Below are 27,490 nucleotides of genomic sequence, written 5' to 3'. Positions count from 1 at the left end.
TTGGCGGAGGATACTGGGGGCTAAGCCGGGCCGCGTTCACGGGGCCAGGGCAGCGGGAGGGGCCCCTGTATTTCACTTGCCGGGGGGCAGGGAGGGCCCTGCTGATGCCTGCGCGATGTGGCAGCGGAGCGCCAGGGACACGCCGACGTGGCTGGAAGGGCGCTCAGGGGAGAAAGGCGCGTCCGCAGGCGGGTCACCGGGGTACCCACCCCAGCAGGGCGCAGCGGCCCATCGCGCTAGGCGCTGCGCGGCGGGGAAAGGAAGGGGGCAGCAGGGGGCGCGCGAAGGAGCTTCGTGGGGCGACACGGGACGGGAACTGAGCGCCCAGACCGCTCGCGCCCGGGGTGGAACCCGCCGGCGCCCACGTGCTCCGCACAGGAAGCGGGCGTGGCGGGAAACTGGGCTTTATGCTCCCGGCCGCTGGACCCCCGCCTGAGTGGTGAGTGGCAGGGCCGGGAGCCAATGGGCGCGGACGGGGCGGGCCGGGCCGGGCCGGGAGCGAGGGACGCGGGCTGCGCGCGGGCGGCTGGTGGCGGCGCGCGCCCCGCTGCATGGAGACCATGCCCTGCCACAACCGGCCGTTGGGCGCGGCGGGCGGCCCGCGGCAGCAGGAGGACCAGCCGGCGGCCGGGGCCGGGGGCGGCTGTGGTAGCACCCGGCTGATCCGCTTCGCGGAGCCCGGCCCCGACAGCAGCCCCAGCCCGGACAGCGGCCGCAATGGGGTCCCACCCCAGGAGCCCGGGCCGCAGCCGCTGCCGATCGGAGCCCAGCTCAAGCTGCTGCCCATGAACGACCAGATCCGCGAGCTGCAGACCATCATCAGGGACAAGTGAGAGCAGGGCCCGGCCGCGGCGGTGGGGGAGCGGTGACCGCCGTGGGGAGAAGGGAATCGGGCTGGGATTGGCCTGGGGAGCGGGCAGGCAGGCAGGAGGCTGGGAGCGTCCCGGCTGGGGGCAGGAGGGATCGGTTCGAGGCGGCCCAGGCTGGAAGTGGGGGATCAAGAGGGATCGGGCTGGGGGGACAGGCAGAAGAGGGGGGGGATCAGATGGGGGGAGCAGGGGAGATCGGGCTTGGGGGACAGGCAGGAGGCGGGATTGGGCTGGGAGAGGCAGGCAGAAGACGGGGGGATCAGATGAGGGGAGCAGGCGGGTTGGGCTGGGGGGACAGGCAGAAGAGGGGGGGATCAGATGGGGGGAGCAGGGAGGATCGGGCTGGGGGGACAGGCAGGAGGCGGGATTGGGCTGGGAGAGGCAGGCAGAAGAGGGGCGGATCAGATGGGGGGAGCAGGGGGATTGGGCTGGGGGGACAGGCCAGAGCCTGTGGGGTATGCGTGGCAGCAATTGTACGGAGAAGGAATCAGGCAAGGCTTAAAGTGTCCTAAGTGACAGGACTTGGCTCAGCAAAGTAGGGCTGTGAGGAGGGCCAGTTATTGGTAACAACTAGGGTGCATCCGGCAGCACCGTAGCTGGTCACACAAGGGACACCACTGTTCAGGCTTCCCACTTTTTTTGAGACCTAGACGCTGCTCTGTCGTTGTGGGCATTTCAAGCGGCGAGTAAGTATCTTGGGTTTTATTTTGCTTCTGGGTCTTAGACTCTTTGTCTGCAGTGCCCCTTTGCTACGTGAGGAGCAGCATGTCAGAATGTGCTGCTGAACACTCTCGGTGTGGCTCTAGCCAGCCTGGGGTAAAACTTGCAGCACTAAGTCTAAGAGCCTGGGTCAGCTGACTCGGCCTCATGCCACTCAGACTGTGGGACTAAATTGCGGTGTAGTCATTGGGGCTCAGGTTAGAGCTGGGGCTCTGAGAGTCTCACTCCGCACAAGGTCTTAGGGTCTGGGCTCCAGCTCAAGCCCCAGTGCCTACACTGCAATTTTATAGCCCCCCAGCCCGGTCCCCACAAGCCCAAGCCAGCTGCGGCCATGCCATGCCATGTCTTTTATCACACTCTAGACATAACCTAAGGATACGTTCTACACTGCAGTGTAAGCCTAGGGTTCAAACTCAGGCTGAAGCCTAAACTCCCCCTTGTGTCTAAACACAAATTGCCTAAAGCCAGGGCTTGGACCCAGAGTCCCAGGACCCTATGGGAGTGGAGGGTCCAAGCCTTAGTCCAGCTGGGACTCAGGGTTCAAGCCCTGTCACTTTGCAGCATAGACGCAGCCTCACTGGACTCATGCTCTGGGAGGCTGCCAAAGTATCTCACAATTCCATGGGCTTGACTTTGTGTCCTCTGGACAGTCATGTTTTTCCAGACTGAACCACAAACAAAGGGCTAGAGTGGGAGGGTGCTAGGTCCGGGCTATGGGTAGTTACATAATGCAGTGTAGATGCTGGAACCCCAGGTTGGGACCTCGGGTTCAATGATTCCTAACCTGGGGTTACAAATGAGTGTAGATGCTTAAACCCTAGGTTAACAAACCCAGGGTTTGCTAACAAGTTTTACTAACCCTAAGGGTTGGTGCAGTCACATGGGGTTACACTGGTGACAAATTTGAATTGTCTTGCCTTGGTATCTCGATTGCTGCTCTAGCATTAGAAATGTTTCCTTGTCCTCTCAGAGGAAACAAACAGCATTATAAATGTATTTAAACAAACTCTCCATGTCCTGACATATGAAGAAATTAGATTCCAACATTGGGGGAGGGGGATATGTGCTTTGAGACCACTCTGGGTCCTGGCTGATGGATGTTATGGAATCCAATCTCTGAATATGTCTATTGAATTTGGCATCAGATTCCGATCTCACATGCAGACTGTTTCATAGGAGAATGATCACAGAATAGGCACTAAGCCTTAGCATTGGTAGGAGGCCTTGACATCATCTTCCCTAGACATGTTAGTGCTTATACAAATACTGTAATATTCTGCAGTAATGGTCCAAAGTCTTGGTACAAGTGGCCAGATGTTGCAGCTGTTTCAGGTAATTTGTGAGCATGGATTACCTCAAGAGCCTTGAGCTGGGCATGAGAAAGGCTGTGAATTGGACAGTTTCCAGTTCACCTACAGCCTGTTCTCTCTGTAACTGTAAATAATTAATCCCAGAAATGCAGAATTCTGGTTGTGAACTCTGTTTCAATACCATTTATGATAAATTAATCCCATGACTTTAAAGCTTCCTGTAATATCTTTGCACTCCTTTGTTTGAGTCTTTTGCCACCCACGCCTAGGCCTTGGCAGGTTCAGAGCTCTTCGTCGCCTTTGAGACAAGAGAATGTAAGACTTTGTGTAAAAAGCTGCCACTTCCTTTCTCTAGAGCAGTGCTTCTCACCCTTTTTGATACCAGGACCAGCTTGCTGCCTTCCTAAACTGCGTAAGGGACCACTGGTTGAGAAACACTGCTCTAGAGAACAGCAAGGTGTGACATGGAAATAGTGGTGGTGAAACTCAACCACTCTTTGGATTTTTTTATATAGTGCACAGAATGAAAAGTCTGTGTGGAGCCATAAATAGAAGCTGGGGAAGGTATGGGGCACCAGCGTGTGCTCTGTTGCATTTGTTGGAAATTGGTCACATGGGATACACCCACACTGTCTATTTGTAGTTGCAAGCCAACTGTCTTGATTCTGATGCAGTCTCTTATGTCCAGGCTTGTTTAAATTTTGTGCATGATAAAGACAGAAATTAGTCAAAAACAACATAAGTGTCCTTTCACCCACTTCATCTGTCTTGTTCCTGGTCTCCCCACTCCTAGGACACGTCTTGATCCAACCTGGTTTTCTCTGGTCTGGAGTCAGACAACACTATTCCTTAAGTAACAGATATATTGCAAGATCCTGCTCATTTCTACACGTAACAGAGTCCCTTTACTTCTCCAGGTCTCCCAGCTCAGAACAAGAGTCCGGGACTGGGAACAGAAACAGGTTGTTCGTAGTAGTGCAGGGCATGACCAATAAGTCACTAGTTTGGCCAAAGAAGTGATTTTAAAGTAGATCAACTGCCAGATCATTCCTGTTAATATTTTGATTGAGACTAGAAGTTACCTATCAAACATATAGTAAACTTGAAATCATGACTAACTGCCCAATTTTTATAGTTCTAGTCTCTCGTCATTTTTTCCTTCTTTCTTTTTTAATAGTACCCTAAAAGCAGGCACAGGAAGGAATCCTCACAGGTAGAAAGACCTAGCGTTTGTAAAAAAAATAACCTCTTTATACTTTTAGTTAAAACATTGCAAAAGTTGAAAGAGGCTTACACTTTCCTTAATTCAGAGTCAATTATTCTTCTTGTCTCACTGCTAAGACTTGTGCTGTAGCTTTCATAGTGTCTGCCTCCTTGCTGTGTTATGACTTTGCTTCCTGCTTTTGGATGTACATGCTAAAATGCACAGTATGTAATGAGGAGCTATTAACATACAGAGAATAGAAAGCAGTACTACATTGGTCCTGTGCTTTGGAGCAGGAAGAACCATTGCTCACTGGCTATGATGTCAGATTTATTGTAGACGCATCCATTGGTGCCACTGTGTCATTGGATAGCTCTGTAGTTCCATTACAATCCCCACTTCTCTGGCACGTAGCAGATTGTTTTTCAAATTCCTACTGCTTTGAACCCCCACATTCATTCCTTTGCTCAAGGAGAGCCTCCTTTTTTGTAAGCGTGGCTTGTTTAGAAAAAAATCAAGTTTTAAAGACACTAAATCAGTGTGAGGTATATGTTGCAGCCTCACCTGTTAAACAAGTATTGAAATAAAGCACATAAGAATACCAAGAAGAGGCTAAAGCAGCATGTGACTTGGAGTTCCAGTTAGGTTCTGTTACTGACTTGCAATGACTGAAACATGTTCTGTGGCTGAACAGGAGAAGGGAACCACACAGATATGACTAACATTTCCCTTTTCTAACATTTCCAAGTAGCTAATAGATGTAAACTTACCAGAGCAAGAAAGGGAATAGAGAAAGTCCTTGAGCACTGGATTTCCCAGAAAGCAATTGTGAAAGAGGAGAAGAACAGATTGAGGCTGCCTCTGGAACAATTTTAAGGGAGCGAGCTGCCTTTGATAGTTTTCTCAGGGTTATAAAAGTTAGTGAGCAGCAGCATGAAGCAGACACTCTTGCCAGTTTCCTGGCTGTTATTCAGACAGGGTTGGGCAGCAGTGAAATTGTCAACACTTGTGAGAGTCTCTTTGTTGCTGACTGGGAAGCAGACTATTGCAGCAGTTGCCACCGGGCACTACCAGTGGCCCTCCCTGGTCTTTTGTATCTGCCTTTGGTTGGGCCATTGACAGTAGCTGTTATGGATGATTTAAACCATTGCTTGAAAATTTTACACATCTGTGCAGTACTTCACCTCTCCAGGACACTATGCCTTAAGTAACTTTATCTTCTGTAGTTTAAATTATTTTGAATTAGGGTTTTTCTGTATCTTGTTTCTCTGTGTGCTGAAGAGTAATCGTATCACAGGCGCAGAATGCACGGAGCTGCTGCAGTGTCGCTGTACAGGGTGTGGAGGTTCCATAGAGAGCGACTCTGCACATCAGAAACACTCCCTGGCAGCTGTCTCCACTGCAGAGCAGAAAGCGGCTGTGAGAGTGGGCTGTGGAGAGAGGGAGGATTAAGTTCTGCCTCCCCAACCCATGGTGGTGGTGTGTCCACTCAATACAGGTGAAACCCTTCTCACCAACAAGTTAAGAGTTTTGAGGCTAGTAAAAGAAAACTGTGTCGTTTTTGGAACGTAGGGAAATATCCCACTTACTGAACCCAGATGGGTATCTTTCTTGCTGCAAGTAAAAAAGTGTTCAGCTTTTCCAAGTGTATTCAATAGGTCTTTGGGTTTGGCAAGCCTACAAGCCACTGACTGATTCTTCCTTTGAGGAGATTTACATATTAGATTCATTGCAAGGCTATGGTATTTTGTTTAGAAGAGGTGGAGACTCATAAATATGGATCACTAAAACATCTACTGAAATGATTACAAGTCTCAGAGCTGCACTTGATCCTGAACATGGCATGATGACAAGGCAGCAGAGCCATAACTGACACTCTGAGCTTCTCACTAAACATTTACTAGAAAAAACCTTACTGTGTAAGAGTGGGGGAAACCCACTGAGGCTGTTCAAAAAGGCAAGTAGGCTTCCAATGTAACATGGGCTTTCACCTCTCATTGTGTTACACTTTCACTGGGGGGGGAAAATTGCAGCATTTTTCTTGCCACATTCCATCTGAGAAAGACAGCTGCATTTCAGTGGTGGAGAAAGAGATTCCAGGGTGCAATAGTCTTTCATCCAGGAAGATTCTAAAATGCCCCCTGCTAAACCACATAGGGGAGAAGGAACAGTTAGGCACAGGGTGACTAGAACTTGCTGTGATTATCTTTTCTGGGAACGGCATAATTCATCTTGTCTGGTCTTTTTAAGCAGTTGTAGTGCTGGAAATCCTCTCTTAAGAATGGATCCAGCAGGGATGGGTGTGGAGCTTTACAGCCAAGACTAGTTCCCTGCTTCCAAGAGCCTGGTCTACTTGATATGGATATCGTAATGAGACATTAATATACAATGCTGGGAAGGAAGGAAAAATTGGCTCACTTACAAGGTATCTTGTTTCAGAGCTCTCTCTAGGTAGAAAGTAGTATAAAAAGGAACAGAGCACCACAATTGCAAGTGTTAGAGGGGAAGTGTGTTTGCTTAGTGCACCAGAAGACAGATGGTCGAGGCACTGAGACAGTGTGAAAAAGCCACAAAGTGAGGAGGGGCAGGATGAGAGAGGAGTGGCCAATATATAGGGCTGTGAGAGGCAATTTGTGGCTCTTATTCGGGAGCAGGGGAGGGTAGTCTTTTAGGGTATGTCTACACTATGAAATTAGGTCGATTTTATAGAAGTCGATTTTTAGAAATCGGTTTTATACAGTCGATTACGTATGTCCACACTAAGCGCATTAAGTCGGCGGAGTGCGTCCTCACTACTGTGACTAGCATCGACTTATGGAGTGGTGCACTGTGGTAGCTATCCCACAGTTCCCGCAGTCTCTGCTGCCCATTGGAATTCTGGGTTAAACTCCCAATGCCTGATGGGGCAAAAACATTGTCGCGGGTGGTTTTGGGTATGTGTTGTCAGTCGCCCCTCCCTCCGTGAAAGCAACGGCAGACAATCATTTCAGGCCTTTTTTCCTGGGTTACCCATGCAGATGCCATACCATGGTAAGCACAGAGGCTGCTCAGCTCACCGTCACCGCTGCTTCTTGTGGAAAAGTTTACTGTGGGGGCTGCTATGATCCAAGTAGCCAATGCAGTCATTGATGTTCTATTATCAAGGGTAGTGACTCTGGGAAATGTGTGGGCCTTTTTAGATTTTAGGTGCATCATATTCCTGTTCTTTGTCGCTGGTGAAGAAGTCTTGCAGCCATACATTCCAGTCCAGTCAGCGCTGTAAAACCCCATAGCACTTCTGTGGTTGACACATGTAACAACTCCAGGGCTCTTCCTCTTTTGCCTTGGCCGAGGTACCTTACCCTAACCTACCCAGGCCTCCAAGCATTTGACACAGAAGCACCTGCAGCAGCTGGCATTGCTACACAGCAGCAGCTCCTTGCCTTCGCAACATACGGTGCAGTAGGACTGCTAACCGTCGTCATTCACCACTTCCGCTGCAACTCTGCTCTCCTGCTTCTCAGCGACAAGCTCGGGGGATCTGTACTGGTCCTCCTGGGTGCTGCTGGTGGCAGATGGTGCAGTAGGACTGGTAACCATCGTCATCCACCGCTTCCGCTGCAACTCTGCTCTCCTGCTCCCCAGCAATGAGTTCGGGGGATCTGTTCATGAAGCCTGGCAGCTCCAACAGACACTTCATCATGTCCGTTTGCTCCCTCATTAGCCTCAGCATCGCATCCTGCCTCTGCTCTTCGCGCTCACTTAATTCTTTCCTGGCCTCTGCCACTGAATGCCTCCATGCATTAAGCTGTGCCCTATCAGTGTGGGAGGACTGCATGAGCTCGGAAAACATGTCATCGCAAGTGCGTTTTTTTTACCTTCTAATCTGCGACAACCTCAGGGACGGAGATGATGGGGGAGCGTAGAAACATTCTACGCTCTACGATTCTGGGGGGACTGCATGGTCACCTGTGCTGCTGAGTTTGCCACGCTGACCAAACAGGAAATGAAATTAAAAAGTTCCCGGGGCTTTTCCTGTGGACCTGGCTAGTGCATCTGAATTCCAAGTGCTGTCCAGAGCAGTCACAATGGAGCACTCTGGGATAGCTCCCGGTGGCCAATACCATCGATTTGCATCCGCGCTACCCCAAATTCGACTCAGCAAAGTCAATTTTAACGCTACTCCCCTCGCCGGGGAGGAGTACAGAAGTCGATTTTGAGAGCCCTTTAGGTCGACGAAACGGGGTTGGTCGTGTGGACGCATTCATTTTTAAATTGACCTAAACAAGGCTAAATTTGACCTAACCCTGTAGTGTAGACCAGGCCTTACTCTGACACAGGTTAGTTCCATATTAGCCTACTGGATCCTGAGGACAGTTGGGGCTAGTGCAGAAGAGGGGCACAGGGGGCTGTGTATTCATTCCATGGTGGGAGATGCGTGGGGAAGTGGGAGCTCATGCAAATAAGTCTCTCTCCCCTCTCTCCAGGAATCAGGGAAGTTAATGCAATCCTGCAGTTGCAATAACTATCAGGCATCTGCTGCAAAATATGGTGCGGAAAATCAGGCAAAATCTCAGACACTTTAAAAAAGCTCTTACCATTGTGGGCTGGGTGGCACTCCATGGGTTTCCCCTTCTAGGATACTTACAAAACTCTGTGTCCAAGGAGTCATGCCATGCTGTGGTGCTCTGGTCAGCGGCATATGACAGAGTACAGGATGGCCAAGATTTGGGCCCATTTGGCAAGTGACTGTTCTTGGATAAACCTTGTGTCTGCAAGATGAAGTCTTAATATATGTATTTTATCACCACAAATAGCTGGTGGGCATTTCTCTCCTTTCTGTTCTGTTTAGGTTCTTCTGCCATCACCAGGGTGTTGTTCTGGCATTGTTGTCAGTACAGCCCCTGAAGCCTACGGATGTTAAAATAATTGGCATTATTCCTAGTCCTTCTGCTGCCTCATACTGGATAAGAAAGCATGTTAGTCCACTGAATCCTCATTACTGACTTAGTCCACTTCTCTCTCTAGAGCTGTCCACATTCCTTTTGCTTTCTTTATGTAGCTGTCCTTAATGTTAACAGGAGCTGGCCACGTGTACAGGAGACTGGGGGATACGATAGGTTCCATCTCACTTCCTAATCTCTACATCCAAGATGTTTTCACAAACGTGCTCAGTTTTGCAACCTTTCCAGTTTAGTTAGAGGTGGTTGCCCACAGTTTAAGTCTAATGGATGTGAATTTTGAACCCTCTAATGGAGTGTGTACTAATACATTTAAACATTGGTTATGTGGGAGCACACTGCTGTAGTCTCTTGTTTATAGCTCGGTGCTGGTGAGTCTATAAAAATCATCTTACAAAAGTTCATTCATTCATGGCAGGGATAGATTAGATTTAGTGATCTGGAGGCTAAAACCTGTAGTATTGCAATTTACAATACAATCAAGTCTAGTGAGCCCAAGATCTCTGGTTTCCATAGAAGCAACTTCATTAGCTTAGATCAGTAGTGTGTCTATATTGTTTAAAATCCAGACTTACCACTAGGCAGGATTTAAGTGTAGGTATTTAAAGGTTATTGTGGCTTTTGTATGTGATCATTTTATTGTATTCTACTTAGGCTTTTTATTCCCTGCAGTGTTTAGAGTGAATAATATAGAACTGAAGACAGTAAAGCAGCAGGGTATATGCTCCTGACTGCTGTACAAAGCTGGATGACTCAGCAGTGCATAACACATCAGTGAGATGACTTCACTGCTGGGGTGGGGGGGCAGTGGAGGGTGGCATCCCCTGCATGTTCCACTTCTAGCAGGGCAGACATTTAAAATACACTCGGTGCCTTCATTCTAGTTTTGACAGCAAGCGGAACATGGCTGTATTGCCTCAGTATATTTTCTCTTCTTTGTGATATTGTTGCTTTAATACAAAACAGAATTTTAAAAAATAATCTTTCATAAATAATGTTTCCATGACATTTCACTGAAATATTATCTGGATTGAACCTTCCCTTGCACATCAATAGGGGTCTTAAAGGGACAGATGCTTAAAAACAAACCTACCACCCTATTTGAAAACTGCTTACTGTTATTAGGTAACAGCCAAGTTATCTAATAGAGATTAGAGGCAAGAGTTCTTCAGTTTGTTTGAATATACACACTGATGTCATATAGTACTTTTGCCCAGTAGTCAGGAAAAGAAATGTAGGAACTGCCATACTGGATCAGACCAACGGTCCATCTAGTCCAGTATCCTGTCAGCGATAGTTACCGGTGCCAGATGCTTCAGCAGAAAGTGCAAGAAACTTAGCAGTAGGTATTTATGGGATAACCTCCCACCAAGGAAGGTTTCCTCTGAAACCCCTCTCCCCCATTAGTTAGAGGTTGCTTTAGGCTTTAAAGCTGGAGAGCTATACCCCTTCAGAAACTCTAGTTTATGTTTTAAGCTTATAACAATGATGGATAGTCTTGTTATCCAGATAAGTGACTAATCTATTTCAAATCCTGCTAAGATTTTGACCAGAATAATATCCTGTGACAAGCACGATATTATTCTTTACAATTTCCTTGAATATTCCTTGTTCTTTTATTAGGAATGTGGGAATGATAGTTCCCAATCTACCTTTTTGTACCATTCTTAGTTTTATATACCTTTATCATGGTACTATAGGAAAAGATTGAGACTGTTTACCTTACTTTATTCCAATTACAATTTTTCAATGCTTCTAATTATTCTCATCACCCATCTCTGAACTCCTGAGTCTGCTCTTTTTTTTGACATCCAGTGACCAGGCCTGAACAGTTTTCCAGGTGAGGATGTACCACTGGTCTGCCATATTTTCAGTATTATTCTCTATTCTTATGCACTCAAACACTGCTTGCTTAGTGAGACCCAGGTGTCCTCCCAAGTTGAAATAATTAATTTAATAAGTGCATCATTTTGAATGTCAACACTGAATTTCATCTGTCATTATGTCACTTAGCTAGATCCTCTTAGATTCCCTGGTATGGAAGAACCTAGATGTGCCATCTGCAAGTTTTGCCAACTTGCTGCTCACTCCCCTTTTCCCAATTAATACAATCAAAGAACAAAATATCAATCAAAATCTATCTTAAAAAAACAATATATGATTTTAAGATCACAAGACTTATCAGAGGAACACTGGGCAGATATACCTGAAGCCATTTTTTAAAAAGTTTTGGGTTTCCTTCTAATGCCAGGGAACCAGAAAGTGATTAGCCTGTGTTCACTGCGTAATTGAAAGCCAAAAAATAAATAGCAGCGATGTGATAAACTAAATAAATTTATTATTAGTACACCGCTACCCTGCTATAACGCAACCCGATATAACACGGGTTCGCATATAGTGTGGTAGCAACGGGGCTCCAGCGGCGCTTTAAAGGGTCCAAGGCTCCGGCTGCTGTGGGGAGCCCCGGGCCCTTTAAGTCACCACTGGAGCCCTGCTGCCGCTACCCTGGGGCTGTGGCAGCAGGGCTGGACTGGTGATTTAAAGGGCCCGGGCTCCCCACAGCGGCTGGAGCCCGGAGCTCTTTAAATCACCGCTGGAGCCCTGCCGCTGCTACCCCGCTATATGCTACCCCTACATGATATTTTGATGGCTTGTTTGGGGGTTTTTTTAGGGCTGTCAGACAGTTGGATTCTTAGTTCAGTGCTGGAGGCTCAGCACTGCTCCCATTTGGTGGCAATTCTTCTGACTATTGACTTGATTGGAAGCAGGATATCGGGCACAATGTTTGTAAATCCAAGCAGTGAACATATGATAGTTTTGGTGGCCTGCTAGGATGCAGTGGAAGCAAGATCAGATTTTCCCATGGAAAGCTTACAGAACAATATTAGGTTTTCATATCTAATTGCGTTGGGCAAAGCACTGCAAAATGTTAGCCTATAGTGAGAGGCAAGCCTGGCTGTAGCTTTACGTTCCATGAATATTAGTTACCCACTATCAAGAGATTCCAATTAGTTTTATCCGGTAGAAATTAGTTATGCGGAGAACTCCTGCTATGTACAACGTACTATCCTTGAATTATTTATCAATGTTATCGAAATAAAAGTTATTCCACAGTTTAATTTAGCACTTTTGTTACCTTTTTCAGGACAGCCAGTAGAGGGGACTTCGTATTTTCTGCTGATCGTCTGGTAGGTGGAGAATTTCTTCTTCTTCTTGTTGCTGTGCTTGTGTTAAACAGGACTTTCATGCTGGAGCAGTCATCGGGTGGGAACGATGCACTCCTATACAAAGTGAATGCTGTTTGACAGTAACTTTCTTAATGTCTTGTTATAAGATGCCTTTCAAGCCAAAGGATTTCACAAATACCTTCCGCCATCTGAGGAACGCAGCAGCTGTTTTAACAGCACACACTACTATGTTAGGACAGAAGTGAAAAGCATGTAGGTAATTGAGAATGCTAGGGAAACATAGGTAAGCAAGAAGTGCCTGCTCCAATTTCCCTTTGAGTAACACCCATACTCTTGTTAAAAGTGCCATGGGATCTTTAATGGCCTGAACACGGGGTCCTGGTCCATGACTACACGATATTACAAATAGGTAATAATAATCCAACAGCTTATACCTCCACCAGTACATATTAACAGGTCAAAGTAACACTACTGGGGAGCCTAGGGTTTTTACTTCAATCCGCTAACATGTTAAAACTATGATACATGCATACAAATTGGATAATCGCATTCAGTAAATCATAATCTTTCCAATGGTATCTTACATGAGCCATCTTGCATAAAATACATCTTATTCATGTCATAACCATATTTCTATGAAGAATGTGGGGTGTCTCAGTCTTCAACAAATGTCATTTGTTTTAAACACACATTTCGGACAGCTAAAGCAGATAAGGACAATCATGGAAGATACACACAGGATATGAAAGACTTATTTCTAGGTCAGCTCCATTTCAGTGTTCCTATTTGTCAGGGTTCCCAAAATCTTTATATGCAGAGTCAAGATTTGCAAACAAAGATATTAAAGCCCAGATGTCCAACGCTAATAATGGCTATTGCAAGACAGGCAGGAGAAAACCTTGATTAACCCTAACTTACCCCGTTGCAGTTCTCCGGTGTGAAAGTCCTCACCCTGGGCCCTCTCATATTTTCCTGGAGGTGTTGTGCCAGTCTCAGGGATGTACAGACTACTCCCTCACTGCTGCAGGCTGCAACTTTCCAGTCACTGAGGCAAACTCAGGCTCATGTTGCTTAATTAGCACATTTACAGATCGAGAGCTGCTGCTCACAGGATTGCCTCTACCTGCTGGTCATACAACCGGCTTGACAGTTGTTAGAGAGAGAGCTGGGAAGCAATGGAGAACCCATGCCTAGGATTTTGGGATGTCTTGCTTTGTATATTTTATTGTTTGATTTGTACTTTGGTAGTGCTTAGAGCTTCAGGCAGATTGGAGCTCCATTGTGCTAGGCGCTGTACAAACCTAATAAAAATCCAGTCACTGCCCAAATGAGAAAATGTAACAGATGGATGAAGTAAAGAGAGTGGTGGGATTGGATGTGAGCACAGTTTGGCTTTTTGCCCGCCTGGCACTGACTGCTAGCAGTCTCCTGGAGGGTCACAGCAGAGGTGAGTCATAGGGAGAGATTAGAAGGCCGATAAATTTAGCAGTACAAATTTTTTTCATGCAGCTTGTTCCATACGTGATAGGCGGCAGGAGGGTGTGTGTAAAGGTGCTATGGGGAGAAGGGGACTAATAGGTGGAAAGGCTGGCAGAGGGAAAGTGGCTGTCACTGATGTGCTAATGCATCTGTGAAGAGTGTGTCAGGCAGCTGAATCATGATGGTGAGGACAAATCTGGTGTTTGTAGAGGAGAAGGGGAAACTAATGGAGGCACATGGTTAAAATAATGGCCTAAGAAGATGATCTGAGCATTATAAAGACTTGGATTAGAGCTTTGGTGGTGAAATATCAAAACATTTCCTTCAAGCTGTCAGAATTAGAATGTGCCAGTAAAGAGCAAGAAAGAAAACTTCCCATTAAAAAAGGGGAAAAGTTCGCGGTGACAGCTTCCTCTTAGCTGGGACTACCAGACTAGAGATGGACACAGTGGGCCAAATTCACAGAGGATGCCAGTGGAGCTGCGGGACTCTGCCGGACCCACTTCCTGATATGCAGTTTGGTGTAATTTATATGCCATGGAGAAAAATGAAAGTATCCATCTTTCCTGACATTTACTTACAGCATCTTGCTGATTGTTTTTCTTGTCTTTTGGCCCCTGGATGTATGAATTACACCAACTCCAACCCACTCACTCACTGACTTAACCTTCCATCACCTCTGAATGTGGCCCATTAGAAAACTTTGCTCTAAATGGACATTCTTGTGGCGTTAAGGTTGGTTTGAGCATTGGCCTGCTAAACCCAGGGTTGTGAGTTCAATCCTTGAGGGGGCCATTTAGGGAACTGAGGTAAAAATCTGTCTGGGGATTGGTCCTGCTTTGAGCAGGGGGTTGGACTAGATGATCTCCTGAGGTCCCTTCCAACCCTAATATTCTATGATTCTATGAGTGTTATCAAACTTGTCATGCCACTAAAGGTACTGAAATTCAAAATCAAAAGGCCTTTGGCACTGACTGCAACTGAAGAAGTTCCTTAGACAGCCTATCTGCACTGGGAACTGGGTTGAGAGGGAAGGATGGAAAAGATTCCTCTGGTGGGTTTTGCCCTGTTCCTGGAATGAGAACAGTGGAGATGAACCTTAACTTATCTATTGCCCAGAGAAATATGTGTGTTCAGTCCTGAGAGAGATTGCCTCACTTATATCATTATACAGTGACTTTTGCTTAATGGGTTTTCATCTTTGCTTGGCTGTGGGGTTTTTTGAGCATTCTGGGCTTTGAATCGCTGGCTCGCTCTACTTTCTAAATCTTTAATACCTGGAGCTCCTTTCATGGGAAATCATCCCTGGGTCAGATTAATACATTTTAAATAACCTTGCCTGGGGTACAGCTACAAAGCTCTCATTGGGGGAGGACTAGGGGTTTTCAGGTCACCTGAGGCAGTGGAACTTACTGGCTCTGTCTCCTGTAGAGAGCTCCCTGCTAAAACTGGGCCATGTTTGTGAAAGTGCAATCTCTTTGCAGAACATCCCATAATAATGACAACTGACAGGTGTCAAAAGGAGGGGTGATGAGATTTCTCTATTGACTGACTTGCCTTGGGGAACTTGGCTTTGTGTTTACTGTGCTGCGGTTCAGGCTGTTCTGGGCAGCCCACTGCAGCTCCTGAATGGAGATCGGGATGTGAAAATAAACTGGCAAGGGGAAAACCTTATTGACATGTTCATTGCATGTTGGTAAAACTACTAGAATATGGTACCTTACCTGGATGGGTAAGAAACCTCTCTAAGCTGATGCTTTCCTTTGGTTCTACAGATCAGACTTGTGGTTGAAGAGGGATTAAATCAGCTACCATATACAGAATGCACAGTGACCACTCCAACAGGTAACTGGGCGTTTACTCCCCAGCTGGTAGGGTTGGCAGTAAAAGCTTCATACTATATGTAAGTAGAACTTAGAATCCTTGTGAGGCTGACTCAGCTGAACGTTCAGGTCAGAGTGCAAAATTAAGGCCCCTCTTCCTGATATTTAAAAAACCCAAACCTTACTGGCTAATACACTTCAGCAAAACACAGGAGCTATTTAGTAAGGGTTTAAATCAGTCTTGCAAAATGATCATGAAAATGTACCAGTCCAGGTGCCAGATGTGCTCACTTGCCCTTACTGTGATGATGATGAAAATAAAACTGATGATGTTTTACTTACCCATTAAGGAGAGTTGGGGGGATTTAGGCACATTCAAGAAGCCTTGCAAAATTCTCTGTGCCTTTTTGCCTACAACCATGGACCAGTTGGCAGTGATGACAAAGGAGCAGGAAGTTAGTTTCTACATCAGCAGGGAAGCATCTGTGTGTTAACACTAGAGAGAACCCAGAGGACTCATTTTGGCTTGTTCCTGTTGAAGCCAAATTTGAGGTTACAGGCAAGACAGGTTAAACAGGAAACAGTGTAGCATTAGCTTGAATTTGGAAAAGCGGCTCTAAAAGTAATACAGATTAACACGGTCTTACTGGTTTAACAGAAGTTTCGCCTTTCTCCTCTGGAACACTCGCTTCAAGTCCAGTCCATGTCAATCAACAACTGACACCACTTGAAGGCTGTTTGTTAAGTGGCCTCTGTGAAATGAGTTCGCTGTGTTCCAATCTGCAGCTGGTAGCTCCTTTGCAGAAGAACGCCCCAGGATTTCTGACTGGGCCATTGTCATGGTTATAGAGCAAACTGTGCTGTAGACCTCTTGAATGTTCCCATTAGGTGACAGGCCTGGCTTCCTGCAGCTCACTCTGGATGGCACCACATGGACCGACCAGGTCTCTGTGTTCCCAACTGTGTTAATGTGACAGACCCAACAGCATTGGCACCTATATCACTTTAGCTCTCGAACCCTCTTACTAGTTAAAGCAACTAAAGAGCAGCTTTTCCAGAACAAAGCATTAAGTATTCTTACACCCAACAGAACGTAGCACCCAGAGCAAAGAGTTAATGCAACAGAGCCCTATACACATTTCCCCATACCTGTACTGTAATCTTGCCTTGCCAGCATTTGTGAGTAACCCTCATCTCTGGCAGGGAGAAGCAGACTCATGCTTGCAGCTTGCCTCCTCTGTATCTGTCCTCCCGTGCCAGGATGGCGGCTGTTACTGACACTCCTTGGGCAGCCTCTGGCCACTCACTTCCGCCTGCCCGAGGCCAGCGTTTTTGTTTAGCACCCCCTTTGATCCTAGGCTTAGCCTTGGGAAGAGTAAACCTTGCTTACCCACTTCCTGGCTTCATCCAGACTAGTTCCCAATAAACAGCTTTCCCAGTGTTTCCTCAAGGACATTATTTCAGTATTCGTTTGCTTCCCTCTTAACAGCTTCTTTTGATTTATCTCCTGGCAGTCAGGCTGGGTAACATCACACAGAGAACCACAGGGGCTTTTTATATTTCTAAAAAATAGTACACATAATTCCCTCATTCTCCACAGGTGTAGACTGAACTCCGCACCAGCCTTGGTATTAAGACTGAAGCACAACGTTTAGGCAGGGGACGCTTGCCCTGCTGTCCAAGCTGTTCTTTGAATAAGTAAAGGACTTCAGCTTCCAGGGCTGTCAGCTGACCCCATCACACTCATAGTATTTTCCTGTTATTCCTTGCACAAATCAAATAACTCCGGTAGTTTCATATTTCTGGTATCTGTCCACAGCACTGGCATGTATCCATTGGCTTCTTCGGAAGTTACCATTCAGCTTTATTTTGTATGGCATCCTTCATAAGAAGTGTGCCCAGATTACGAGTTGTTATACTAAAATCCTACAGCAGGGAAGGCTCTTTTCTAAACCCCATGTTACCAGCCCTTTGCCAACTTACGGTTTTGTTCCTCTGCCCTTCGCTTTTTCAGGCCTATAGTATTTGGCACACTATCATACTGTTGGTCCATGCAGAGTTTGCCACACATCCGTAGCTCCTCTTTATACAGTATGTACTTAGAGAGATATTAGTTCCATTCATGGGAGTATCATTTAAGACTATAACCTAAAGGGGCACCAGATGGGTTAAAAAGGAACAATGACTTCCACTGACCATCAGGTCTGTCTTTCCTCCCACAGGCTACAAGTACGAAGGAGTGAAATTTGAGAAGGGAAACTGTGGAGTCAGCATCATGAGAAGTGGTAGGCCCTGGTTTCTTAACGTTTCTGTGTTTAAAGCTCTTCTTTAAATCTCTTTACCCCCTTGCTTTTAAGAACAGCAACAACCCCTTTTCCTCTGATGAACAAAATTCACTGAAGTTCTCCAACTGCCATTCTTCTCTCTTCATAAGCATCCTGTTCCAACCAAGCTTACACCCACCACTGTCAAGTAATGTGTTTTATTAACCCCGTAGGAAATAGAACAGTTGCTGGGGATTTCCTGTGGCTGCTAGAGAAGGGGTTCTAGGTCGAGGACATTCAAATGGAGCAAGGCCTCCCTTCCTCCCCTGCTTCTAGAAACCCCCATCGTCGTTGCCATTAATTTCCCTTCCCCCCCCACCCCCGGCAATTCTCCAAATAAACTGTGGCTACTGGTAGAAATTGTGCACATTCTGGGGGATGCTAGTGGGTTTTTTTTTGTCTAACTTCATTAGCAGCTTGATAGTAACAGTTCTTAAAGAGCTAACAGCAAGAGGCTAAAATCCACTTGATGCAATGTTTTCTGTCCCCTCTGTAGGATCATGATGTTGCATCAGTATCTGGAGAGTTGCAGATGAGTTTCCTTCTCAGTGCTTAAAGGGGTTTTTCATACTGAGTAGGAATGATCAAAACGTTTGTAGGAAACTTTGCTCTATTTTAGATTTAGATTTGCTATATCCTGGAAACCAGCCTTGTGTTGGTGCTTGGGTCCAATGAGTGATACTGATCAGGCTAACTTCATTGTCTAAACAGAGTGAAAATTTCCAGTTAATAATCTAATGAGATTTTAGTCATTTGGTTAAATAATCTCCTTACCATAGTTAAATATTGAATATCCCTTTAGTAGTAGGAGCTTGTTGTGCTTTCTTCCTTGATGTGTAACAGGGTTTTTGTTGTTGTTGCTAAATTGAAGGAGAGGCAATGGAACAAGGCTTACGGGATTGCTGCAGATCCATCCGAATAGGAAAAATCCTGATACAGAGCGACGAAGAGACTCAGAGAGCCAAAGTGTACTATGCCAAATTTCCACCAGACATTTACAGGAGAAAAGTTCTTCTCATGTACCCAATACTGAGTGAGTATCTTAGAGCATTCTTAGGTGGCATTAAATATTGTTTGACTAATGGGTGTTCTGTGTAAAATTCCCGAATTTCAGTGGCTCCTAGTAGGATTTTAGCTTGCCTTGGGCAATACGGCAGAGAATTTATCAAGTTCTGCTAGACTAAGCCTTAGTCAAACTGCATTAGTTGTTCAGGCATTATCTTTAAAATGCACATGTTGAGGCGATAGCTCTAAGGAGGTAAAAATAAATGTGGTGCAAATCGTTTGAGTAGGACCCACTGTGTATGTGGGGTGGGGGAGAACTGGGCTTTGCTGTAAATTGCTTTTTTAATATATACATTTTAGTATGTAAGTGTAGAAAAGATTTAGAACTAAACACTTTAAAATTTCAATTTAATTAAATACTAGTTAATGCTAATTTTACATTTTAAATTAATAATTCTGTTTAACAGTTTATATTAAATTTCAAAATTAAACTAATTAATGCCACCAAAGAGCCTCAGAAGCTGGTAGAGCTTACGTCAGGCTGAAGCAAATTCTCCAATACTTAACTCTGCTCCTTCACATGGAGCTCGATTGCCATTTTCTGTTTCAACTGTGATTTCTTGCCTTAGGGACTGATGCTGAGCCAACTGATGTCAATAGACTTTGGGTCAGGCTCTTAATACAGCATTTTAGTGCATAGATGCGATAGTGTCATCAAGGGACTAAGCTTCCATAGGTAACAGAGTGAGTGGTCTGTACTGCAGTAGAAAAGGGACATATTCCTTCCATTTACTTACACACCAGTATTGGTGGCACACTAATCCCCTCTGAATGTGAATTCTGCTTCTTCTAGTTCCAAATGATTTGTGAATTTTTTCTGATGACAATCTTGTTTTTCCCCTCCTCCCAGGCACTGGCAATACTGTCATTGAAGCTGTAAAAGTTCTTATAGAACATGGCGTTCAACCAAGTGTCATTATCCTACTAAGCCTATTCTCCACACCTCATGGTAAGTTGAAGGAATAGGTGGGGAGGAGGTTATTCACGCAACACCGAACTGTACACAATGCTTAGATTTTTAAAGAGTTCCAGTCTTATTTGGGGACTGAAGTGGGAGAAAAGGAATGGATAAAATGTAAACAAAACAAAAGGTGGTCGTGGTAGTTTATAAAATGTGATGTGAAAGACATTGGTTCAATTTGAAGTTTTCCTCTCTACTCTGTTAAAGATCATGTTGTATGACTCAGTAGCGATCCCTTGTGAATAACAATGGCATTGACTGGTTAAGAAAGGAATTCAGTCCCATCTTATTCTGCTGAGATCTGGCGCTTTGAGAATGACGTTTGGTTTCTGTTTAGTAGGGTGGGAGAATGGAGAAATTCTAATGCCTGTCAGGGCTACTCATGAAATTCAAACAGACATAGCAGCAAAGGAAAGCAGGCCTGCTCTCAGGACTGAGGGCAGAATTGCAGCTGTGAAAAATTCTTGGTAACAAGAATCACCTGGTAGCCAGTTACACAGAATGTGTCCGTGTCCTACAGAGCACTGCAAAGCTACCTTTTGTTTGTGGACTGTAGTGGGGCTAGCTCTCAACTGGGGATAGCATAGCCATGTATTTCCTGCTGTTGACTTCTCAGTCAGTTTTAAAAAATAAAAGCACCAGTTCTGTAAACTGGGGGAGGGATCTTTTGTGGTTTCCTGCTACTGTAGATTTAACACTAGCAGAAATTTTTGCCACTAGCATGAAGTAGACCTAGGTAATTCACAGTAGCCTGTAACTTCTTTGTCCATCAGAGTAGGACTATACACAATCCTTAAAAAAAGACTTTCTGATAGCCAGTCAGCTGCACAGCCAGGTGTAAATGCAAACAGTGGATCAAACAGCAGAGGTGAGGTACCTGCAGGGGACCAACCTCTGCTCAACTGCTTATAAAATCCTACAGGCGCAGGGCTGAACTACAAAGTGTAATTTCAACTATTTTCTTCTTTCCTCCTTAAAAGGTGCCAAATCTATCATCCAGGAGTTCCCAGAGATCACAATTTTAACTACAGAAGTTCATCCTGTTGCACCAACACACTTTGGACAGAAGTATTTTGGAACGGACTGAGACACTTAACACAAATTGGTTATGTCAATATGTTGCTGTATGATATTACAATGGCGTTTTTTCTACGTTTTATTATTTGTAGCAGGGCTGGCTGCAGGCATATTTAAAATCTTTTTTAGCCAGAGGGGAAAAATATTTTACCTATATTCATTTTTGGTTACTTTCTGAAAATTGAATCAGATGCAATAATAAAGCACATTCAATTATTATAAACTAAAGGCCCTTTAATGTGCTTTTGGAAATTGCTACCCACTCAGTGCTTTAACTTATTTATTCTTTCATAACCCTGTTCTGTAGCTGTTTGCAAGAGCAAAATAAAATGATGCTGTAAAGCATTCAATGTACATTTCATTTGATGTTGGTATAGTTTGCAATGTGCTGGAATAGTCATTACAGCTTAGTTTAATAATTCAAAAATCATGAAGGAACTTGGAACTCTGCATAGACATTAGCACCAGAGGTAGATTTCTGGCCCTTGGCTGGTGCTCACAGCCATGGATTTCAACCCTTTTTAGGTCACTGTGTTCTCTATGGACTAATTCCACATAGTAAAACATATTGTAGGTGCCTCATTAAGCTCTGTAGTACTAAAAAAATAAAGAAACCTTCCACCATAACCCACTTGCCACTGTAGTGAAAATGCTCAAGTGGCTACTGCTCAAGATGGCAACAGTACAGTCTTCAAAAAAATCTCTACATAAAATACTTAGCAGTTGTGCCTTATTAAAATCCCTGTGTGTTAAGCTACATACATGTTGTAATTAGCCATTTTAAAAATAAGTAAACTGTCAGATGAAGGGATGCCTGGTTTCTAGCCCTGTCTACCAGCCAGCATTCCTAGGAAAGGGGTTTATATTGGTAGCTATCTTGCATTTTATGTCCAGTAATTAGGTCTAAATGCTTCTTAAACCCATGCTAAAACTCTGAAAGAGTTTAAATGTAGTTCTAGCTTTTTGGTATATAATTTTTACTGTAAAATATTTGTCTCTCAGCTTCAAGTTCACAACAAAATAGGGTCTTGTCTTGCTGTAATTTTTTGGAATACCTAGCACCAACAGTTTATTCTGGAAAGAGAAGCAAAAAAAATGTTTTTTTTCCACATCAGTGATAGCAACTGGATTGCCTGCTTGTAAAACTTGTACCTCACCTTAACATGGTACTTAATATCCTTCAAAAATATGCCAACACTTAAATGCTGTAGTGTGGTGGAGTGGTAAACTTCTTGCCTGTAATAGGGTGGAATGCAAGTTCTCAAAAAGACAAGCTGGTGCAGGTATGCCTTCACCAGGGCAAAGGAGGCAGAAATTGAGCTTGTCACTTGAGATCTTCTCAGACCTCTCCTAGCTGGGATTGGGCTATCACACCCTCCTATCATCAGACTGCTGTTTCAGGCTTACAAGACCTTTCCTGTGAAATGGTGCTCTGGACTAACTTACGGCCAATAATCAACATCATTGTAAAGATAAAACAATTTTAATGCAGTTCTTTACTGCAGTACAGTATAAACCATGCGATTCTCTAGTAAAAAACAAATAGTAGAAAACAATGCATAATATACAGTATTCAAACCATAAAAACTCCTTGAAAGTGCTACTGAAACTTACTTACACATCAAATATAGAGAATGTTTGTTGGCCAATAAAAATGGTGGTTTGTACGGAAAGTTTTTGTAAAAATCCATTTGACACTAAAAACCAATGCCAGCATGGCTAATAGAAACTCTTGAAACTGGGCAAACACATTCTCAATGCTGTCAGACTTTTCATAACATTATGGAAAACATTTGGCCCCCCTGTTAACATAAGAAAGTGTGAGAGAGAAAACCTCATGCAGTTCCAATCTATCACAGTCTTAGCTGAACACTCTAGTAATCATTGAATCTCCAAGATGCATTTCAAAAAAAGCAAAGAAAACACTTATTAGTATGAACATAGGGCCATATTGCAGCAGCAAGTAAGTTAGGGTGTATATATAAGGCAGAACTAATTTAAATCAAATGGAAATCCCGTTTAAAGTTGCTGAGATGATATGGCTCACTATGCTAGTTTACCTTAGGGCGAAGGAAAAGTTCTCTGCCCTGGTTGTTAATATTGAAGGAGACAGGTGACAGTAGTTTTTACCCCAAACTTATGGATATTGTTGTTCTCCCCAAACAAAGCTTTACCAAACTAGTTAGGAGTAATTCTGAGCAAATGTTTAGTTTGATTCACACCTTCCCCAGCAAACAAAACCCATGCTGCAAAGAGTGAAGCTGACCAATCAAAATTGATTTTGGAGTAAAATATTAAACAGAATAACTAATGAAAAGTGAACTCTAACATGTAGGGTGTTTACATCTCACAGGTAAGTAAGAATTTTTAAAACTTGTTATTTTTTAAATGCTCCCATTTTAAACTTAGTGAACGGGGATCTCCCTTGACTAAATGATGGCTCAAGACAGTCCCTAAACGAGGATACACTGAAAACCTTACAAAAGAACTGGCAGAAGTTAAAATAGAAGCTCTCTGCTTAAATGAAGCAACTTACATTTTTATGGTACTTGGGGCTTGTCTACACACAAGTTATTCTGGAATAGCCATTGCACTTGAAATTCGCACTCTACCTTATTCTAGAACAACTCATGTGTAGACAAGCGCTTCGTCTCACCCATGTAGGAAGGCCCTGTCTGCACCAGAACCAGGATGGTTTGTTGCACGGTTGGGATACCAGATGCCTGTGTCATAACTCTGCACCATTTATAGATGCACCACAAAACAGCTTTAGGGCTCACTGAGCACCAGGGGAGAAAGAAAAACAGAGATACACACCTGCATGGAAGGAAAGCACATAATCTGTAATAGATACTACAGTGCAAAGGCTCTGCAGCTTTGCGAGTGGGGGAGACACCTCTGTCTGTCCGGGTTTGGTACAGGATTTGATCACAAGTAAATGCAAAGTTAGTTACAAGTAGCAAAAAAGTTCTGTTTAGTAAAATCACCTTTGCATTACATGGGCTGTTTGATATTAGCAGCCAGTGCAAAAAGAATGCCTCTTCCTAAGCACAACTAGAATAAAAGAGCAAGAATGACCCTTTTGTCCATTTTGTGTATTTTAACATAATCATGCATTTTTCTAATACCAGCTTTACTGCAGATGCTGCTGCAAACCTCGAATCCTGATATAGAATGAATACTTTAAACAGCATCTTTGCAGGCATAAAAGATTTTTGGTCTTACTTGAAATATAAATGTAAAACCTAATACCATTTTTAAAAATTTCAATGTGTACATTCCAAATCGCAGCCAAAACAGTAAAATAGGATTTTATAAAAAATTAAGCATTCAAAAGAAAATACAGAACATTGGATCTTGCTGCACTGAACAAAAAACAAATCAGAATGACAAGGAAGATGCAAAGATACCCATCGACAAATTGACATCAAACCAAGAAATTACATTGCACAACATTTTTTGAGAGAGAGAGAGAGAGAGAGAGAGAGAGAGAGAGAGAGAGACTGCTTTAGTAACGAAAGGAAAAAATGCAGCTGGCTGAAAAATAATCAGTTGTAAATAATTTGCATGTGATCAGAAAGAAAAACTCTTCTCACTTTGTATTCTTTAACAAAATGAAATAATGCCTGTAAAAACTAAAATGAACAAGCTGATATCATCTTGGACTGTTAATTATCAAAAAAGTGAAACAACAGAGATGAAATAAAAAGAGGAAATGATCAGGAAAAGTACGTATCTAATGCCCCATGTCTGAATTGGTTGCTACCCTCCAAGCTGCTGACAGAACATTAGTTTTAATGAAAAAGCAACTCTGCCATGCAAATACTTTAATTGATGGTTTGCGGAAAAAAACACCTCAGTTTGAAATGCTCTGCAGCAGAACACCTGCTGACAACTGAAAAATACCAATAAGAACAAGACATTTTTCAAGTAGATCAGTTTCAAAACATTGTACCACAGACACAAAAAGAGCATGTGTAACTTTGAGTTGACTCAGGCCTAACAGGCAAGGGTCCAGCAATGTTTTGTTAACCTGCTTACAATTATTAATGCTCAGTTCTCCTCACGCTTCTGTGAAACAGTCAGCCATATGAATGGCAAGTCTGCTGTGCTGGCTTAACAACTGTACTGAAGGCAGTTCCCTGAATGTATCTTTAAAATCTCAACTCCCCCCATTCCCCATGGTTAGATACAAAGGAAGTATTTCCTTACATGTTACATTCATGTGTTACAGACTTTATGCAGCTAATCCTGTAACTGGTACAAAATTGTGCTTTCAGCCTGTGCCAGAATTCACACCTCCTACACTTAGAATACACTGTAGATTCAGCTGAACCACAGCTCTGGCCATTTCTGGGAAGTAAATATTCATCACACTATCATGCTAATAGAAAGCTTCCTAATCCTTACTGATTACAGTACACCTACATGCAACAAGTACAGTCTATTAAAAATGTACAGTACTGCTTCCTGTTTAAAGGAATACAAAAACTTATTCTACTCCAAAAACATCTTACACTGATTCAGCAAGAGTCCAAATTTACAAAACAAACTGCAGTGCAGAGATGTTTATAAACACTAATTCCTTGGAGAGCAATTCATTGGCCAAGGAGAGGCCTTGTCACAAGACACCCTATGCAGACATCAATATGATGCCTTACCTGCTTGTCAGAGCAGGATATCTGGAATGTAAAGGGGATAATTGTCAGTGGGATATTTTGGACTGTTAATCATAAGAGACAGGCAGTTTGATGGAATGATTCATATTACAGTAAAATCCACCCACAGCATTCTTTGTGCATGTGGTGACGTTCACGGGGGAAGTGTTTATAGTACTCATGGTCATTTTGGGGGGGGGGAGAGGGGGAGAGAAGAGGAAGAGGAGGATAGGACAAGTAAATATTTCTTATCTGATGTGAACACCACAATCAGTATAAAATGCATCTGGGGCAGGGGGCACAGGGAACGTGCTTTGCATGCGGAGGGTTCAATACCCAGGTTTTTAGACTTTGATCTAAATTAATGTTTAGTGTTTTCAAAGAGACGTTAGGTCTCTGGTTTGAATTCAGTCCAGGTTGGTTGTGACTAAAAATTACTCTCTGATGGCTGTTTGGTGAATTACATAAATTGAATTTAGTGATTTCAATCCAGTTCCCACATCCAAAGCACAAAAAGCTGCCACAGATAGCACTAACTGGCAACTTGCCTCTCTCTGTCCATTCAAGCCTTCATTTCTCAAAGCAGACTGCCAGCTATATTAGCCCTAGAGGTGTTCCCTTCAGGGAAAGCTTGTATTGCTGTGCCCAGTTTGTGGCTAAACAGTACACTGCAGGGCTATCAATCTGGCGCCTTTCAGGAGAATTGCATTCACACAATTTAAAAATAAACAGTGGGACCTGCTAGAAGCATTGTGCTCCAAAAGTTTAACAGAGCTTTAACTCCTGTTTTCTGGGATTCAGTTTACTGCTGTGAAGCCCATTCTTTTCCTTGGCTAGAACAGAGACACAACTGGATCCTGATGATACCATAGGACTTAAACATCTTTCTGTGATGCAGCATAAAAATATGCCCAGCAAATAGCACCAGTGGAAGAGAAAATGCACCCTTAAATTTAAAAGGGTTGTCATAACGTTAAAAATCACACTTCTGGCTGAATATTTTACCTTCTTTTGTCAGCTATAACAATGATTAGAGAAACATTCTGTTTTTTCAGTGCATTTACTTAGTGCTTTTCATAGCATTGTGTGCATAGTGCATTTCCCCGGATGTTTGTGCACAACTTTCCTACAGCAACAGGGAAGGAAGAGAGAAAAAGCACTTTAAAAAAATAGGAAACTGACTGTAAAACCACAACAAAACACAGGTACTGTCAAAACTATTTAACTCAATTTTTATGGTGACTAGATTTCAAGCTGACGGAATCCTTTTTAGTGGTGAAAAATACTGACTGAAAGTGTTATACTTCTTAGTATGTCATCATCTGTGACCTTAGGAGTAGAGATGTAGTCACGCATGATACACCATCAAAGCCGGGAAACTGAAGTAGAAATATTTTATGAGGTGCTAGGCTTCCCCAAAGGACCTGGTTATTCATCTACATGCAGCCTTGAAGAAGGCAGATGCAGAATCTCTCTAGGGAAAGAAATAAAGGCACACTGTATCTCTTCATTTTGGGGCATAATTATGTTCAATACAGTTTTCTGTACTCAGATTCTTTCTTGGACTGCAGCATCCACAGGTTAGATCTGCAATCACAGTATGATCATTTCTTCTAAAAGCAAACAGGTTTATTTTGAAAACTGGTTTATTTTGTCACTCAGACACTCCTGCTCTGTACTATATTTGTCATGCTTCACTTTGATTGAGCTTCAGCATTTATTTTATTCTCCAAGCACATTTAGTTTTGAGCCTTGTAAAAATTGATGACTGTGAATGTTAGGTACTGATTTTTTTTTAAAGTGCATTTTGAACCGCTAAGAAACTGGTAGTTTCTTTTTGGACAGGAGATAGTTGCCAACTTACCTTAAAAA

At 43.8% G+C, this 27,490-nt stretch overlaps 2 protein-coding genes across 3 annotated transcripts in view; one reads left to right on the top strand and one right to left on the bottom strand.

The window, feature by feature from the left end:
• Positions 1-504: 504 nt before the first annotated feature.
• Positions 505-21,305, top strand: UPRT (uracil phosphoribosyltransferase homolog). The gene is made up of 7 exons (XM_045029900.1): positions 505-829; positions 12,189-12,231; positions 15,486-15,555; positions 17,756-17,818; positions 18,729-18,890; positions 19,773-19,871; positions 20,864-21,305. Exons 1-7 carry the CDS (start codon positions 552-554, stop codon positions 20,968-20,970), a joined length of 822 nt encoding a protein of 273 aa, XP_044885835.1. The 5' UTR covers positions 505-551; the 3' UTR covers positions 20,971-21,305.
• Positions 21,306-22,427: 1,122 nt separating this feature from the next.
• Positions 22,428-27,490, bottom strand: part of ZDHHC15 (zinc finger DHHC-type palmitoyltransferase 15) — a 37,700-nt gene continuing 32,637 nt past the window's right edge. For both annotated transcript variants that reach the window (XM_045029897.1, XM_045029898.1), the window contains one exon: positions 22,428-26,744. The gene's annotated coding sequence lies outside the window, so the exon portion shown is untranslated. The remainder of the gene's footprint in view (positions 26,745-27,490) is intronic.

The sequence above is a fragment of the Mauremys mutica genome, chromosome 9 (assembly GCF_020497125.1).
Source record: "Mauremys mutica isolate MM-2020 ecotype Southern chromosome 9, ASM2049712v1, whole genome shotgun sequence".
Classification (NCBI taxonomy): Eukaryota; Metazoa; Chordata; order Testudines; family Geoemydidae; genus Mauremys; species Mauremys mutica.
Note: the sequence above shows the minus strand (reverse complement) of the source record. Positions and strands in the feature narration are given on the sequence as shown.

What these genes read in the sequence shown, in the direction of transcription:
- UPRT (XM_045029900.1), top strand. Translation starts at nt 552, where the DNA reads ATGGAGACCATGCCCTGCCACAACCGGCCGTTGGGCGCGGCGGGCGGC. An exon ending in CACAGTGACCACTCCAACAG is followed by an intron (nt 15,556 to 17,755) that starts GTAACTGGGCGT and finishes TTCCTCCCACAG; the next exon opens with GCTACAAGTACGAAGGAGTG. An exon ending in AGTCAGCATCATGAGAAGTG is followed by an intron (nt 17,819 to 18,728) that starts GTAGGCCCTGGT and finishes GCTAAATTGAAG; the next exon opens with GAGAGGCAATGGAACAAGGC.